Consider the following 17,004-nt stretch of genomic DNA (forward strand, 5'->3'; position numbering starts at 1 on the left):
TGCGATGCTAGGCCGCATCGCTATAAGTACTTCCATTTTTCATACACCAGATGCGGCGCCAAGCCGCATTTCTATACCGTTCTCGTATTCCAGGTAAGTCCTCTTCCATCATTGGTCAGATTGGATTCGACCGTTGTGTTCGCGCGTACCCGCACGGACACAGCTAGTGGGGGTTTTGATAAGGGTAATGGTCACTCGCGGTCGTGCTGACGCGAGATCTGGGACCATACCCCTTCAAGTCCCCCCAGTCTAGTGTTGCTGCCATATGCAAGTTGCATGTGGGAGGAGTACTGGACTATGGTGTCTAGAAGGCAGTTTGGAGTCTGGAGAAGATTCTAGGCCATGTAGATGGTCTTTGTTCTTCGTAAATCAAGCTGGAGATCCGGTAGAGTCATGTGACGCCTCTTCCGTACCGGTGAAAAAGTTTCGTCTGATGCGAAATTCTCAGCCTAGGGTTTTGGCATGGTAGCTTGGGCTACTTCTTTCTGATGTCATCAGGGTTGGGTGTCACCTGTTGGTGTATCGAACCAACCTCTGAGATCTTGCTGGAGGTGTCCACAAACTTCGAACCAACCTCTGAGATCGTGGCTGAAGAAGAGAGTGGTCTTCAGAAGCAATTGGACATGTAATGATGATCCCTTTTTTTGTGGGGTGTTCATGTTCTTCCAATTAGCTCTCAAGTAACCGCACGTCCTTTGCGGTTACCTCGTTTCTTGGCATTGTTGGCCACGTTTGGCTGAACAATGTGGGATACTTGCGTCATTGTTGGTCGTGTTTGGTCGAACAATTTGAATCTGGATAATGGTCAAATAAACATGGTCATAGGCATGGTTATGCCCATCATTGTTTATTCTATCCATCTCACAAGTGGGTCAACAAAGTCATAAGCAGACTTGTTACCATTGTTCGGCCGCTTTTTGTTCAACGAGACCTCCTTAGGTGAGTGGGAATCTCGTTCACATTTGTTCTTTAGCCACTTTCCTTCACGTTCCAATGCCGAGGAGTTTTCCTTGAAGTAGCTTCGTTCATCTGTGTGATGACTTAGTCGTGGCTCTTCCGTAGCAACCATTTGCGGAGCTACAGGTGCGTCTGCAGCTACTTATAAGTGTCTGCGGTTTTGTAACCCCAGACTTGCTTGAAAAGAGTGTGTTGCTTGGATGTGGCTCTTGAAGGATCAAGAGTCAGGGTTGCTGATGTGCGGTCGCGTACATTCCCATCCTTTTTCCTTAAGGAGAAGCTGTTTGCGCACCCTCTGTGGTTATGAACCGGACACGAGGGACTTGAAGCTTGAAGAGAATGAAGGCAATGCGGGTTACCTGTTTCTGAGATGCGGTTCAGTCCAAAGAACAACGCTGGTTCTGAGCATCTGACACACCTGTACGGGCTTGTGTGTGTCACTTCCGCATATTCCACGTGTGCTCGTGGGTATATGCGGATATGATTTATATCCCCCTAAATAATATAGAGAAATATATTTTTTGCCTTTTTTGACGGGGTGTGAAAAAATGACATGCGGTATGGGTTATGGTGCGGTATACCAGAGACACCGCATGTCGCTTGTGTTTGGATAATGTTGTTGCTTTTTGTTGCATACGTGGCTGAGCGCACGTGTGAGTTGGTGGAAGTTGGTGAGATTTCCTAGCATGTGCTGAAATGAAAGGATATTTGCACTGCCCGAGGTCATAAATGCACTGTAGCAGGAGTGTAAACGTCTCCTATGTCAGGCGCGTGTGCGGCCACGCGCGCATGGTAACCGTCAGCGGAACCGTTGCTAAACACGTGGTGCCGCATAATTCGTTCTTTCTGGACAGTGATGATTCAGTTTCCCTTCCGCATTAATTGTGATGAGTATATAAGGGAAAACCGATGGTGGTTTCCCCTCACTTGTTCAAAATTTCAAAATTTCCCGGCGAGAGAGAAAAGATTCCTTTGTCTTCTCCGATAAGTTTTCTGAAATTCCGGTGAGATTGTTTGAGTTTTCGTACTCATTTTCTTTTTTTTTCTACATTTCAATGGCTGAACCATCAAATCCACACAATGTGGGGGGGTGAAAACCCTGAACAACAGTCGCCAGTGGCGGCTGAGGAAGATGAAGATGATGTTGGTGCCCCCGGCGGTGGTCTGCCGGTATTGAAGTGGTCAAAGGGTCAATTTGAGATCCTGATGACCAGTATTCAAATGGACCAGGAGTTTGGGGCCACTTACCAACAAGAGGGTGACACCGGTGCCGATGCTCCGGTAGGATTTATCACCTTGTGGGCTGAGTTCTTTAACGATGGCAACCTCCGACTGCCTGTGACGGTGTTTGTTGCCGAGGTGTTAGAATATTATCACCTTCATATTTCCCAACTGAGTCCGTTTGGGATGTTTCGGATCAGGAACTTCGAATACACTTTCCGTGCTCTTGGTTTGGACGTTACTGTTGAGAATTTTCGGCGTTTCTACCAATTAACGGTAAACACCGGATTCTTTTCCTTTAATCAACGACATGGGAGCATGAAGTTGATGACACCTCCCAAGGGTCTGACCCAGTGGAAGAGGAAATTTTTCTACGTTAAAGCCTGTGCAGTGCATGCCAACATGACCTTTCGGAACGTGAATGTGGGCGTTACCGCGAAAGATATTGTTCTCCCCATCGCAAAGACTGTGGATTGGTTCTCTAGGCTGAGACCTATTGAACTTAAGAAACTGGGCAACAATGAACTTTGGGTGTTGCGGATGATGCTGACCAGGCCCGATAGGAGGGCAAGGCCTGTTGTATGGGAAAAGAGTGGTGGTAAGCATTATCACCCTTGTGCGGTTTCCTTGCTTCCTTTACTTGTTTTACTGATTTTGCATGTTTTTTTATCAGTAGATGCTCCCCTATGGAGGATGTTTGAGCCGGATTTCGAGGGCAAGGTTGAGTTGCTTCCGTGTGGGGAACGTGAAGGTTTTAACTTGGAGATTGTTGGCAATTTCCGCATTCCCACACGTGATATGTTGAATGCACCCCTGCCGCAAGGCAAAGGTACATTCTAAAACTTCCTTTGTTGTTTAAAGTTCACCCCTTTGATTTGTTTGCTTGATTTTTCAAACGCAGGAAATCTTGGGGACCTGGGGAGGTTTGAAGTGAAAACTGTCCCCAAGAAACATGCGGAGAAGAAACATGTGAAGAAACCCGCGCGGGGTCGCGGTAAGGAAAAGCCTGAGGGTTCTGATGCCCCTCCTTTGGTGTCGCAGGTGGCAGGTATCTCTCGTTCTTGTTACCGCAGATATACCGATTACGTGGTAGTATCTGACACCCTTGAGGGTTTGGGTGTTCTAGGTGGTGGTGCGGCTGCAGGTGGGACCTCTGCGGGTTCGCAGCCTGCTGGTGAGAAGAAGAGAAAACCAGAGGAGAAAGCTGCTGGTGCCGGTGAGATAAAGCGTCAGAAGATTCGGACCAAAAGGTCCACCGGTGCGGCACAGAAGAAACCTGCGGTTGTTGCCGGTAAGTATTTCATAACTTTTACAAGTGTTTATATTTGCAACTTGTTTTTGATGGTTATCGCTTTTTTGTTTGCAGAACCGCAAGATAAAGATTTTTCTATCTTTGATGCTCCTCCATCTCCCCCGCGTGCCACGGCCGCGGATGCGGGGGTTACCAAGGAATTTTCGGTTCCTTTTGTTAAGGTGGTGCCTGATCCTTCCGTGCGGGCAGAAGAGACTGTGGAGAAAACTGCGTCTCAGATTTTTGATACTGTTGATTCCTCCAACAACCTGATCACTCCAAATGATGGTGATGATTTGGACTTGAGGTTTTCTGTAACAACTCTCGCTAAAATTAATACTTAGTATGATTAATTAATCAGTTAATCAATATTAATTAAGCTAACAAGATTAATTAAGCTAAGTAAGGTTTATTAAAAATAGATATATATGGGGTCGTATAAGAACATTTAATATTAATAATAAAATATATTATTTTATTTCCCTTACTCCGTTTTTAATGAAACTTAGGTTAAAACGTAGATAAAAATATGCTCATTCTAAAGACATATTCGTCGTTTTATAAAACGTTATATTTTAAAAGTTATACGAGAAAAACGAGTGAAGCAGCTGAATTAATATATATAAGCAAGCTAGCTAGCACGTCAAGCAGGTAGGCAGGCACGTCACTATCCCACATCGACAGAAATTATGTTGAGGTGCTTGCTTGCTTGCTTGCTATAAATAGGAAGCTTAGGATTCATTTTCTTTTGCTCATTTCTCTTCTTCTCTCTATACGTTGGTGTTCTAACCAATAATCACCGATACGATATTCTGTTCGGTCGATTCAGGAACCAACTAACGGAATCCAAAGTATTATACTTTGTGAGTTCGTTAAACGGAATCCAAAGTACTATACTTTGTGAGTTCGTTAAACGGATGCCAAAGTACTGTCTGAATAAGACTACACTTTGTGAAGTTCGTTAAGGTTCGAATCTCGTGACTATCGTTGAGGTTTGATTTAGGTTTTACACAAATACGTATTCCATTCTGTTATACTATAATCACACACACACGATCACGAAACGCTACCGCAATCAGGGTAATAACTCGATCGCTATTACGATTCAACGTCCGATCGATTATAACTATCCAACGATAGTCCAGGTGCTGCTCAATTGAGCTTGTACTTTGATTATTCGTCGTGATTTCGACTTGAATATTAGAGTGCTGTTCGAATTCGGACTATGCTCTGTTATTCGTTGTGAATCCCACTGAATTATCAAGTATTGCACTAATTAATCGTTGTGAGGGTTTAATCTCGTGAATTGACGTAACTGCTGTATTAGTTACTAACCTGTCTGTGTGTGTGCATTGTGTTAAACTAGGTGTAATCAAGGCTAATCAGTAGGCTTATATCTATTGCTCGTTAATCTACAATGTGAGTCATTCTTCTTTTTAAACTGTTTTCTCACCGTTTGTGAGTAAGTATTACAATAACTATTTTCAAGGTTATAATTACAGGGATTAAGTCTTTGTAATCACCAAATTACAGCTGGTATGTGGGGTAATTGTGCACTTTACTATTTTTATCACTCTATGTGAGTGAATATTACTCTATGTGAGTAATCATTACTCTGTGTGAGTACACCGTCACTAGATGGGCAACGGGACCCACTAGTGGTATGACCACAGTCACAGAAATGAATCGAGTGACAAATACCCATTCTTGATAATTGGTTGATAGAAACATTGTAATCGCTCTTAATACTGTGAATTATAACAAATCTGTTTTTATAAAACCTGAATGAACTCACTCAGTATTTCCCGCTGACAAAACCTTTTTAAAACGCGTTTCAGGTAATTACAGTAGATTGGAGTAAGAATTGGATCCGGCACTGAAGGACTTCAAGAAGTGGCTTATTTTATTAAATAAATCAAATTAAGAGATACTCTTTTTATTAAAAGCTACCTTTATAAAACATGGGTTTATTCCATCTATTTAATAAATAAAAATCCGGTGTTTCTAAACTCTGATATTTTCCTAACTCACGGTCCTGATGAAATTTCCGCTGCAATGTTTTTCAAAATAAAAATAATCACCGGTACCACTGGACTGCTCACGGCACCCGATTCCGTCCAGGGTGGGTCGGGGGTCGTGACATTTTCTGATGTTGGAAAACAAAAATCTGGTGCTGAACATCACAAGTCTCCTACTGCTGAGAAGGTTTCTGGTTCCGCTTCTGGTGGTGCGGGTTATAAGGGCCTCCGATTCAGCCTGGAGAGTCTGAACTAGAGTATTACTACCGCACCTATACACAGGATCGGAGTACGAGCTACCACCGACCCCCCTGGAGCGTTATGCAGGGGGATGATATTTCAAATGATCCTTCTGCTTGTAAGGAGATTTTGGGTGGCTTAGGCACTCCGTTTGAAGTTGATCGTGCCCATTCCGTGCACCGTGAACTTCGTATCAACCAACTCTCCACCATGCTTGTGGGGAGTTCCATAGTGGCGAATGCCATCATGGAAGACTACAAGGTGTTGGGCCGCAGGGAGGAGGAAACTGCGCGCTTGCGGGCCGAGGTAGAGAAGTTGGTGAAAGCTGCTCGCGATGGTGCGGAGCAGCTTGAAAAGGATAGGGCTGCTTTTGAGAAGCATAAGCAGACCGAGGAGTGGGCTGCAACTGCTGAGCTTAAACAGGTTCGTACTCTTGCCAAGTTACTTTCTGATGGACGCAAGAGTTGGAAAGAAAAACTTTCTGATAAGCGCAAGAGCTGGAAAGTATCTTGGGCCAAACAGAATGAAACGCTGTTTCGTGTTCGTTAGGAATTGATTAATGTCATGGCAGCGAATGCTGCTTTGGGTAAGGAGAAGGCTGCGGCCGAAGCGGTTGCTGGTAAAGCTGGGAAGCGGAGGCCCGGTTAGCAAAGGCTCTTGAAGAAGCCAAAGAAATGGGGGCCCATGCTACAAAGGCTCTTAAAGAGGCCAAGGAGAGGGAGGTCCGCGTTACTAAGGCTCTTGAAGAAGCCAATGCTGATCGCGCCCATTTGAACCAGATCGTTGGGAGCCTCCAGGTATGAGTTGCCTTTTCTATTGAACTTTTCTTTTGCTTTCTGAGTATGTTTAATGATTTTTGTACATACTGTGTTTCTTGTTTTCGAAAGGCTGAGGTGCAGACTCGCGAGGCCAAGCTTGCGGAGGTTACTGCCCGCGCAACTGAAGCTGAAAAGCGGGCTAACGAGGCTGCCGATGCTAGAGATAGCCTTACCTCTTCGTTTAATCAGCTTGAGACTGACCGTGAGTGGATGCGGTGTCACGGTATTGCACATGTAAGTATCTGGTGCCTTTGCATTTATTTGGGTTAGCACGTGATAATCTTATTGCTCTTTTGTTGCAGATTGTTAGGGCTATCCTGGATGAACCTGAGACTGTAACTGGTATAGACTTGATTAAGCAGCGTGCCCGGGATGCTGGCTTTAAAGCTGGTTACAATCGATGTATCAGCCATATGAACCTCCTGGCTCAAGGAAAATATACCGATGAACGGTCTGGATTCCATGGTGTAAATACTGAAGCGCTTCTTGAGGCGGCTTCTGCATCATTTTACGACACGTCTATCTCTGCGGTTGAGAAGCTTGACGAATGCCTGGATGCACCTGACTATGTAGACCATTTACGGTTGTTGTATGCTAATGCCGATGAATCGGAAGAGGAAGAGGTTGCTGGTGACGGCAAAGGTGGCGCGGGTACCAGCGGTACAAAGTAGGACTAGGTTGGCATGCGTGCCCTTTTTTGTTTTCCTCATGTAAATGTTAGAACTTTATGTAAATCTTTTGTACACCGCGTGGGTGTAGGAATTTTTTGAATATAAAGTTTAACTGTTTTTGCTCAATTTGTACAAGTGTTTTTACTCCTTGCATGTTTGAACGTGTATATGCAGAACTCTACCCGTTGTAAACGCGGTTGAGTATACTCTATACCTTTGTCGCATGAGTATTAGTCAATTCCATTGTTTGTCCCGTTAGGGTTTAGGAATTGTGTAGGTTTTGTAAAACCCGTGTGTGTATCCGGCCGGATAGACGCTTAATGTTTTGCCTTTCCTGGCCTATTACAATATTTGTTTGTGATCACCACTTTGTGTGGGTATGGCGAATGAAGATTTTGCCAATCTGTTTTTGCAGATACCGCAAAGTGGAACACGCATTTGTAATAGTAGTAATAAACAATATTGCAGTAAATTGTTCATTTATTTATTTGCAAATGGCCTGCGGCCCGATTGGTTACATGGAAATGTAAAGAACATGGCTTACATGTAACAGCGTTGAAGCTGTTGTGCATTCCATATGCGTGCGATAGTTTCGCCTTCTAACGTTTGTAGTTTATACGCGTCTTTGCCCAAGACCTCTTTGATGAGGTAGGGTCCTTCCCATTTGGGGGCAAGTTTTCCTGGACGTTCTGCGTTAGATGCTTCGTTATCGCGAAGGACGTAGTCTCCCGGGTTAAAGGTACAAACCCGCACGCGTGAATTGTAGTATTTTTCAAGCTTGGTTTTGTACTTGATCTCGTTGATGGCGGCGTTTTCGCGCCTTTCTTCTAGAAGGTCCAAGTCAAGCCTGCGTGATTCGTTGTTGGCTATATTGTTGATAGCCAACATTCGAGGTGAAGGAAGACCTACTTCCGCGGGGATTACCGCTTCTGAGCCATAGACTAGGCTGAAGGGTGTCTCCCCGTTGCTCGTTTTTGGGCTAGTTCTATGAGCCCATAAAATGCTTGGGAGTTCATCGACCCAGCCACGCCTGGCTGTTCCCAACCTTGCTTTGATGCCTTCGACTAGACTTTTATTGATACTCTCAACTTGGCCATTTCCTTGCGGGTGTGCCACTGAGGAGAATATGTGTTCGATATGTAGTTCTTCTAGCCATTTTTGAAATTCGTCGGCGGCAAAGTTGGTGCCGTTATCGGTAACGATGCACATTGGTAGACCGAAACGGCAGATGATGTGTTCCCAAATGAATTTCCTCGTTATCATAGCAGTGGTTGAGGCGAGTGGTTTTGCCTCTACCCATTTTGTGAAGTAATCGACCGCTACTATGATAAATTTGACCGCACCTGGTGCGTCCGGGAAAGGTCCGACCACGTCAATTGCCCATTTCTGAAAGGGCCATGCGGTGGTGACTGGGATCAAGTTGTTCTTGGGGCGTAAAGTCTTGGGAGCATGTCGCTGACAATTAATACATTTGCGCAATTCTTTGACTGCATCCAGGTGCATGCCGGGCCAGTAATACCCAGCATTCATAATTTTAGCCACTACCATGCGTGGCCCTGCGTGTATGCCACACATTCCCTCATGTATCTCTCTGATGAGGTATGTGGCGTCTTGGGGGTCGACGCAGCATAGGAGTGGGCCCAAGTATGATTTACGGTATAAGATACCGTCTCCCATTTGATAATGGCACGCTTTGTATTGTAATTTCCGTGCCTCTGACTTGCTTTCGGGAGTCACACCTGATTGCAAGTATGCAATGATTGGTGTCATCCAGGATGTTGTACCGTACTGGATTGACTTTGACAGTGCATCCGTGGATTTGTTTTAACTTCTGTTGATATGACGGATATTGAAGGAAGTGAATTTCGAATTTAGTTGCAGGGCTTGCTCGAGGTAGAGGATCATGATATCCCCTTTTGCGGCATAGTCACCGCGCACCTGCCCTGCAACTAACAAGGAGTCGACGTGTGCTTCCAGTTGTTGCACGTCGAGCTTGGCTGCCAGACGTAGCCCTGCCAATAGAGCCTCACACTCTGCCTCGTTATTTGTGCTTTTGAAATCGAGGCGGATTGCGTAGGTAAGCTCTTGGCCATCGGGGCTGACGAGTCGCAGACCTGCGCCTGCACCTTCCTCATTGTTGGATGCACCGTCGGTAAAAAGTGCCCAAGTTTCGGAGGAGGACGGTGGTGGTGTAGGGTTTTGTTCTTCTTCGCATTCCTGGATGCGATTTGCCGGTACCTCGGCAACGAAACTAGCTAAGACTTGGCCTTTAATCGCGGGGCGCGGTTTATAGTTTAGTGTGTGCGCGCCCAGCTCGATTGCCCATTTTTCTAATCTCCCAGAGACGTCAGGCTTGGATAGGATCGGGCCGATCCTGTAGTTGGTTAACACCGTGATGACATGGTTTGCGAAGTAGCATCGCAACCGTCTTGAAGCGTGTACTAGTGCTAGTACCAACTTTTCCATTATTTAATATCTTGTCTCTGGGTCGTTGAGCATCTTGCTGATTTAGTAGATGGGCGTTTGAACTCCCTCTCGCTCCACTATTAGTACCGCACCTACCGCGTTGTCTGCGGCGGATAGGTATAATATAAGTGGTTCACCTTTGCGTGGTGCAGTTAGAGTTGGGAGTTGTATCAAACACTCTTTCATCTCCCGGAAAGCGTTTTCAGCCTCTGCGGTCCATTGGAATTGTTCTTTCTTTAGACAGTTCCGCAGGGTCTTGATGAAAGGATAAGACTTAGCTGCATGGTTGGCCAAGAATCTGTTTAGTGCGGCTAGCCTGCCGGCTAGTCGTTGCATCTCTTTCATCGTTGAAGGCGATGGCATGCGCTCGATCGCCTGAACTTTTTCCGGGTTTACCTTGAATCCATCTTTGGTTACGATGAATTCAAGGAATTTGCCTTCTTCCATTCCAAACGAGCATTTCCCTGGATTAAGCTTCATATTGACGCTTCACAGAGTTTGGAATGTTCTTTCGATATCGGTGAGCATGGTATCCTCTTCCATGCTCATGACGACTAGGTCGTCCATGTAGATTTCGACACTTTTGCTGATTTGCCTGCGGAAAGTGTCATTCATCAGTTTTTGATAGGTTGCGCCCGCGTTGTGCAACCCAAACGGCATTTTTGTATAGCAGTAATTTCCGGTAGGTGTGCGGAATGCCATTTTGTCTTCATCCTCGATTGCCATCTGTACCTAGTGGTAGCCTTTCTAACAATTGAGGAAGCACTTCCATCGAAATGGTGCGAGGTTATCGACCTTTTCGTAGATCTCGGGAAGTGCGTAACAATCCTTGGGGCAGGCTTTGTTGACGTCTTTATAATCGACGCACATGCGCCAGCCCCCGTATGGTTTCTCTACCATGACTGGGTTGGACAACCAAGTCTGGTACTTGACTTCCCGCAGGATGCCTGCGGAGTGCAGCTCTTCGACCTGCTCATGCATCGCCTGGTTTTTTGCGGATCCAAAATGGCGTTGGCCTTGGATCACAGGCTTGATACCTGGCAAGGTATTCAAGAAATGTTGCGTGATTTCGCGTGGGACCCAGTCATGTCTGCGGGTGCCCACGCAAAAATATCTTGGTTCCTGAAGAGAAGCTGTTTCAGGTGCGCTCTGGTGTTGGGGGACAAGGCGTGGCCCAACGTGACCTTTTGCTCTGGGTATCTCGCATTGAGAACCCATTTTTCTGGTTGGTTGTTGGGGGTAGGCCTTGCTATCTTGGTCGGACGTACTTCGTCCGACGACATGATGTCTCTGCGTGCGTAGATTATTGCGACCCCTGTTTCGGTTGGGAAACCGACAGCAGAGTGGGGTACGGACGTAATCATGTTGAAGTCGCCTTGGGATTCTCTCCCGAGGAGCACGTCATCTTTGGTGGTGTGAGGCAAAACCATGAAGTTCACCTCCTCCGTTCTTGTGTGCCTTCCGTTAGTGAGGCGCACAGGAAAAGTAATTTGGCCCAGGGGAAAAACAGTTTCCCCTGCGAACCCGGCCAACGGGTAGTCCACCGCTTGCAACCGATCTTTGTCCTCCTGATGGAACTGGTTGAAGTACTGCTCATATATGATATCAGAAGTACTGCCTGGGTCGATGAATAATCGCTCAGTGCAGTAATGAGCTAGGTGGCCTGTAATAACGATGGCGCGCCTGTCGTGCGGGCCGCCTCGGACTTTTGGAAAGACGACTTGCTCATCTTTCCAGTCATTGTCCGGTCTTCTCGCCGCCTTGCGCGGCCTTCCCTTTCCTCCATTTATCATATGGGTCGAGGCCACATACATGGTCCTCTTCCCGGAGGATGTGCCCTCGCCATAGGGGGTGATGCGCTTGGTGGCTTTTTGCCCACCTGGCAACAGGTGTTGTAGCTTCCCCTCCTTTAGGGCTCGCTCAATCTCCAGTCGGAGACTGATGCAGTTGTTCGTTGTATGGCCCTGGTCCTTGTGGTACTCACAATAGAGAGTGAGATCCTGATTTTTCTTGGACTTCATTGGTTAGGCCGGTCGCAGGAACTGCGCGTTCGTAAGAAGGACGTCGCTTGGCGACTTTGTGATCTCGGTCCAGTTGCGGTCCCGAGATTCTTTCTTTGACGCCCGGTTATCCCGTTGGGCGTTAATTGTTGCCCTTGCGTCGAACTGGTTGGTACGCGGGAAATATGGTTTGTGATCGCTGCCGCGATTCCCTGTGTCCCGGTTGCGCTTATTGTTGCGCTTGGGCTCGTAGTGGGAGGCTTGACCTTCCGCTTGGGGCTGTGCCTTTGCAAGGTGCGGTTTAAGGGATCGCTGAGTCTGGGCGTATGTCTTGACCGCAGTCATGACATCTTCCCATTTCTTTGGCAAGCCTTCCTTGCCGGAGATGGTCATAACCATCTATTCGTCTCTGACGGGTTTGATGAAGTGGTTCCGTGCCATTTGGTCTGCCACGTCACCTATCTCCAGGCATTTTTTGTTGTATCGGACGGCGAACGCTTTGAGAGATTCGTCGTCCCTGCGCCAGATATTCATGACGTCCATCGAATCACGTTCGTGAAATCGCTGCTGGCTAAAATGTGCGAGGAACTTTGCATGCAAGTCCTCGAATGAAGCCAGTGATCCTACTAGCAAAGAATCGAACCAATCCCTGGCCAGACCCGTGAGGGTCTGGGGGAAAAAATGACATCAGGTGGGCTCGTCCCACCTGCCGTTGCACCCTGCGCCCATGAAGACGTTCATGTGATCGTCCGGGTCGGACGAACCGTTGTATTTCCCAACGTTTAATGGGAATTTAGTGGTGGTGACATGGGCGTGGGCGATTTCTGGGGCGAATTTGGAGTTTTCGGCCGCAGCTTTTGGCCTTCAGGGTTGGTTCTCGGGGCGCTTTGCAGCGCGGAGGTATGTGTTTCGGGGGTGAGTGGAAGGAAAATAGTTGCGTCCTCCCGGTCTGCTGCTAGTGGCATGAGATTCCCCGTAATATGTATGGTCGTCCGGGTCGGTACGGCCATATCCTTCGTGATGGGACTGTGGTCCCAGCCGGCTTTGGATTCCGGAGCCGCGGTGGGCTGTGGATTGCCGCCTGTTATCGCCTTGAGGGCCGAGGCGGCTTTGTATTGGGCCTCTGGCACGAGTCCCATATGAGGAATCGTCCTCATCGATTGTGCGGACCCCACAGTAAGAGGATCCGCGGTCTTCACGTCTGCTTCGGGAGGCTGGGCGTGAAGGGCCCTGCCGTCGTATTGTAAAATACGACCCGCAGGGGTATGTGTTGTCGGGGTAGGGCCGGCCGGTACCTGCGCATCTGCGCAGGCTCTGTTGTATGTCGCGGCCAGCAGAGCTGTTTGCTGGTCGTACCATGCATGAAAGTTCATGCCCAGAGGGATCACCGCTGCATATTGTGAAAAGTTGTGTCCGAACGTAAAGGATGCGCCCCCTTGCGTTGATGTGCCAATGTGGCCAGGATTTGGGACTGGAGGAGTGGTCCCCGTAGGCCCTGGGTTGGTGGGGTTTAGGCTATCCCCAGTAGTGTTGTTTAGACGATCCGACATGATCTTTTGAGAGGGAGAGGGATGGTTAAGAAAGTGCTAAGAGTAGCGGTGGGCGTCAATGATGAAACAATGTTTAACCGGGTAGGGTTAACACACTGGTCTCGTCAAGAAGGGTTAATCCATTTCTCTCGAGGATCGCTAGCTAGATCGTCTGCCGGTTGATCTCCTGCATGAGGAAACAAGCCGTGACTCGTAACAAGGAGGATGTGGTGGGGGGTGCTCCTTGTTACCACTCTCCGGCGTGAGAATCAGTAATTTGCTTGGGAAGCAAAGTGTGATAGTAGTAGTAGTGAGAGAGTTGTGAAGAGATGTCTCAAACCTGGTTTGGGGTTGGTATTTATAGCCGAGGAGTGAAGGAGGAATTGAAGAGACAGACTGACGACGTGCAGCCCTTATGCAGGTGTGTCAGGCTTGTCGGTTGTGGAGCTGATGCCACGTCCTACTGCAGTGTCAGTCTGTTGCTTACGTGTGGTCTGACAGGCGACTGTTATTGGTGCCACTTGCTCTATGATGTCAGTATCACTTGCCTCGTGGGTAGGATGCGGTGCTGCGCCGCATCGCTGCCTGCGGTAACCGCTGTCGTTTCCCCGTTCTCACTATGGCGAAGACTGTGGGATGCGGTGCCGGGCCGCAACACCACTTGTGGTGACTGTTGCTGTTATCCAGATCCCTTGTATTGATAGAAGTGTTCACTGGATGCGGTGCTAGGCCGAATCGCTCTAAGTACTTCCGTTTTTCATACACCAGATGCGGTGCCAAGCCGCATTGCTATACCGTTCTCGTATTCCAGGTAAGTCCTCTTCCATCATTGGTCAGATTGGATTCGACCGCTGTGTTCGCACGTACCCGCACAGACACATGTAAGTTGTTAGCTAGTGGGGGTTTTGATAAGGGTAATGGTCACTTGCGGTTGTGCTGACGTGAAATCTGGGACCATACCCCTTCAGGCCTAATAAAATATATTTCCTTAAAGATGATGAATAAATGAACGTTAACTAAAGGAACATAGATAAGAAAAAGTGATTTCGATTACTTGGATTTCATAACTTAACATTTTTTTTGTAAATATTGAGAATTAGAAAAATATACGAATATCTATGCACATCAACATATCGTTTTGGTTATGTTACAAGTTTATTTTTTTGAGTTTTTTTTTCGTTTGCTATAGCTTGTGTCGGTATTTTGACCAACCAAAACGAATTTCGCTTGCGTCCCGCAACAACGCGCGGGAAAATTTACTAGTTAATAATAATTTCACAAAAACTCATATAATTTTTAACGTTAGTGAGTATCAACGACGACCAAAAATACAACATACCACCATTTGAAATGTACTCTATTAAGACCGCAGGGAGTGGTGGTGTTGGTTGGGTCGGGGGAAGCCGGCCAACACTGGCTAGCCCACTCCGTAGTAGTGTTGGTTTGGCGTTGTCTAGCCAGCGTTGTTATGAAGCCCGACGTTGGGGGGGGGGGGGTTGACCTTACACTATAGCAAATTTGGTTCGTGATCATCCAACCTAAATAATAAATGAATTGAAAATGTAGAAAAATTAGGTGATATTATCAACAAGTTAGTGAACGCCGTTGAATACAATTGTAAATATTGTCTAAGGAAATAAATATTGGGCCCCAACAATTACATACCCAATACACAGCTTTTAGAACAAGAGTCGGGCCCATGTCTACCCATTTAAACGAATAGCCCAGAATATTAAATAAAACCCAATGGGCATCCAGACCGTAAGATATGAATGGGCTTCAACATAATAAATAAGCGCCCATGCACGCTTTCTTCTCAGCCGCAAATTAACCCTCGTTGAGACAGACAGACCGAAAGGTACGGTTTTCGACAACTTATTTGCTTACATATTCTTTGATTCATTCTTGTTAGGGTGGGCGGGGCGTAATTCGGTGAAGCATGCGGGGAGGTCACTCACCGATTAGGGGGGTACCGCCAACCTCACGGTGAGGTAGAGAGAGGGTGTGAATCCGGTGGGGAGGTGCCGAAGAGAGGGGGAGGAGAGAGAGAGGAGAGAGGGAGAGGGGACCAATCAAAAGCCTTCCTTTTTTTTTTTTTTTAAAAAAAAAAAAAAACCAACTCCCCTAATAGGGGAGTGCCGCCATCAAAAAGGGGTATTAGAGGAGTGTTAGAGGGGAGTTGACGTGGCATTTTATGGTTGGTTATGTGTAAGAGGGGGGACTCACCTAAGAGGTGAGCACCCCTTACACCCTTAGTTTTTGTTTCCATGATTCAGTGTTTATGTATACCTATAATCATTCACTGCCTGCTTATTTCTCAAAAGATATTAGGGTTTGATCTGATTATTATTATTATTTAGGTTACACGCAGCTTTTATTCTTGTTAGTTTTTGTTTTAATTGGTGTTTATGTATACATAATCAATATATTTAGGTTACATACGCAGCTTTGATTCTTGTTAATTATAATTTTGTTATATATAACTTTCCTCCAGATTTCTAAACCTATTTTTGGGCCCAATTAAAAAAAAAAAAAACACAGGCGGGGACGAACGAAAGAACGTTGCAATCTCTGATTTGAAAGGTCAAGACGTTGCAATGTCTGAATCCAAAGGTCAAGAGGACATGGACAAGGAGGCTTTTGAGCAATGGAAATTAAGGTGGCAAAAAAACTACACTACCCCTCGAGAGGAGATGTTTAGATTCGAAAGATTTCAAGAAAATCTCCGTCTAGAAGAGGCTAATTCTGGTAATTCGGGACCATCACAACCACCTTGGATGGCTTTGGACAGTGATGCGGCGGCCCTGCGTGAACTCGAGGAGTACCTGCTACTAGTTTGTAACCATTCCGGTGATGTATCTTCTGATAGTGATACTGATAGCGAGGGGCGTGAGCTTAGAGCCAGTGGCTACCATAAGGTTTTCCTCCGAGAACAAAATGAGGATGGTACATTCCGCATGGACACTTTTTACTCGAAAAATCCAACGCATCCAATTTCTGATGTGGGCGCAAGGTATTATAAAGGCCAAAGTAAGTTCCTCTCTCTCTCTGATTAGTTAATTGAAGCCTCCTAATTAATTAATGAATTGATGATACAACAACAAGATAGATTCAGTACTAATGGCTGCTGCTAAATGTTAGGTGGTCGTAAAAAAGATGATATCAAAGAGGAGGAGAAACGCCAAAAATCAGGCTGTGGAGGATGCTGCAGTGGCAGTGGAACCGGAACCTGAAACTGTGAGGGAAGGGTTGTAGAAATGGGCAAGTTATTAAGTAGTGGGTAGTATTTATGTGAAGTCTTTCAATTGTAATGCTATATATATATTTATGTGAACTTCTACTCTTGCGTTAGCTAACGATATTTGGTTCTTTCTAAATACCAATTTGGTTTGTATCATTATGGTTTACAGAAGCAACGGTTAGGACATCTTTACAAGTATAGTATTCTGTTTTAGTCCCTAACCATGTTGTTGTGAATGAAAGTCTGATAGATAATACGTTAGTAGAAGATTAAAGCAATTTAACGTGTCACTTGAATCAATGCTGGCTGGGCTGAGAGGGTTTTTTTTTAATAAATTATAAATGGCTAAAACTATCCATACACCCTATCTGCGTATTTAGACACCCTTTGTCTCGTATATGCCTCGTATAGGCCTATACGAGGCGTGTAGGGTTATATCAAATTGACTCATGTCAGTTCTGGTTTGACTTGTAACATTCCCAAAATTCTTATTTATATAAAATATATAAACTTATGTTATTAAAAGGATACATCATGGGTAAGTTGACCGAT

At 46.1% G+C, this 17,004-nt stretch overlaps 1 protein-coding gene across 1 annotated transcript; it reads left to right on the plus strand.

The window, feature by feature from the left end:
- Window positions 1-15,017: 15,017 nt before the first annotated feature.
- Window positions 15,018-16,608, plus strand: LOC110902075. The gene is made up of 3 exons (XM_022148817.2): window positions 15,018-15,069; window positions 15,753-16,241; window positions 16,353-16,608. Exons 2-3 carry the CDS (start codon window positions 15,809-15,811, stop codon window positions 16,442-16,444), a joined length of 525 nt encoding a protein of 174 aa, XP_022004509.1. The 5' UTR covers window positions 15,018-15,069; window positions 15,753-15,808; the 3' UTR covers window positions 16,445-16,608.
- Window positions 16,609-17,004: the final 396 nt, after the last annotated feature.

This window comes from Helianthus annuus, chromosome 2 (genome assembly GCF_002127325.2).
Source record: "Helianthus annuus cultivar XRQ/B chromosome 2, HanXRQr2.0-SUNRISE, whole genome shotgun sequence".
NCBI lineage: Eukaryota > Viridiplantae > Streptophyta > Magnoliopsida > Asterales > Asteraceae > Helianthus > Helianthus annuus.

Coding starts and splice junctions, on each gene's coding strand:
- LOC110902075 (XM_022148817.2), top strand. CDS start 15,809: ATGTCTGAATCCAAAGGTCAAGAGGACATGGACAAGGAGGCTTTTGAG. Junction 16,242..16,352: donor AAGGTATTATAAAGGCCAAA/GTAAGTTCCTCT, acceptor GCTAAATGTTAG/GTGGTCGTAAAAAAGATGAT.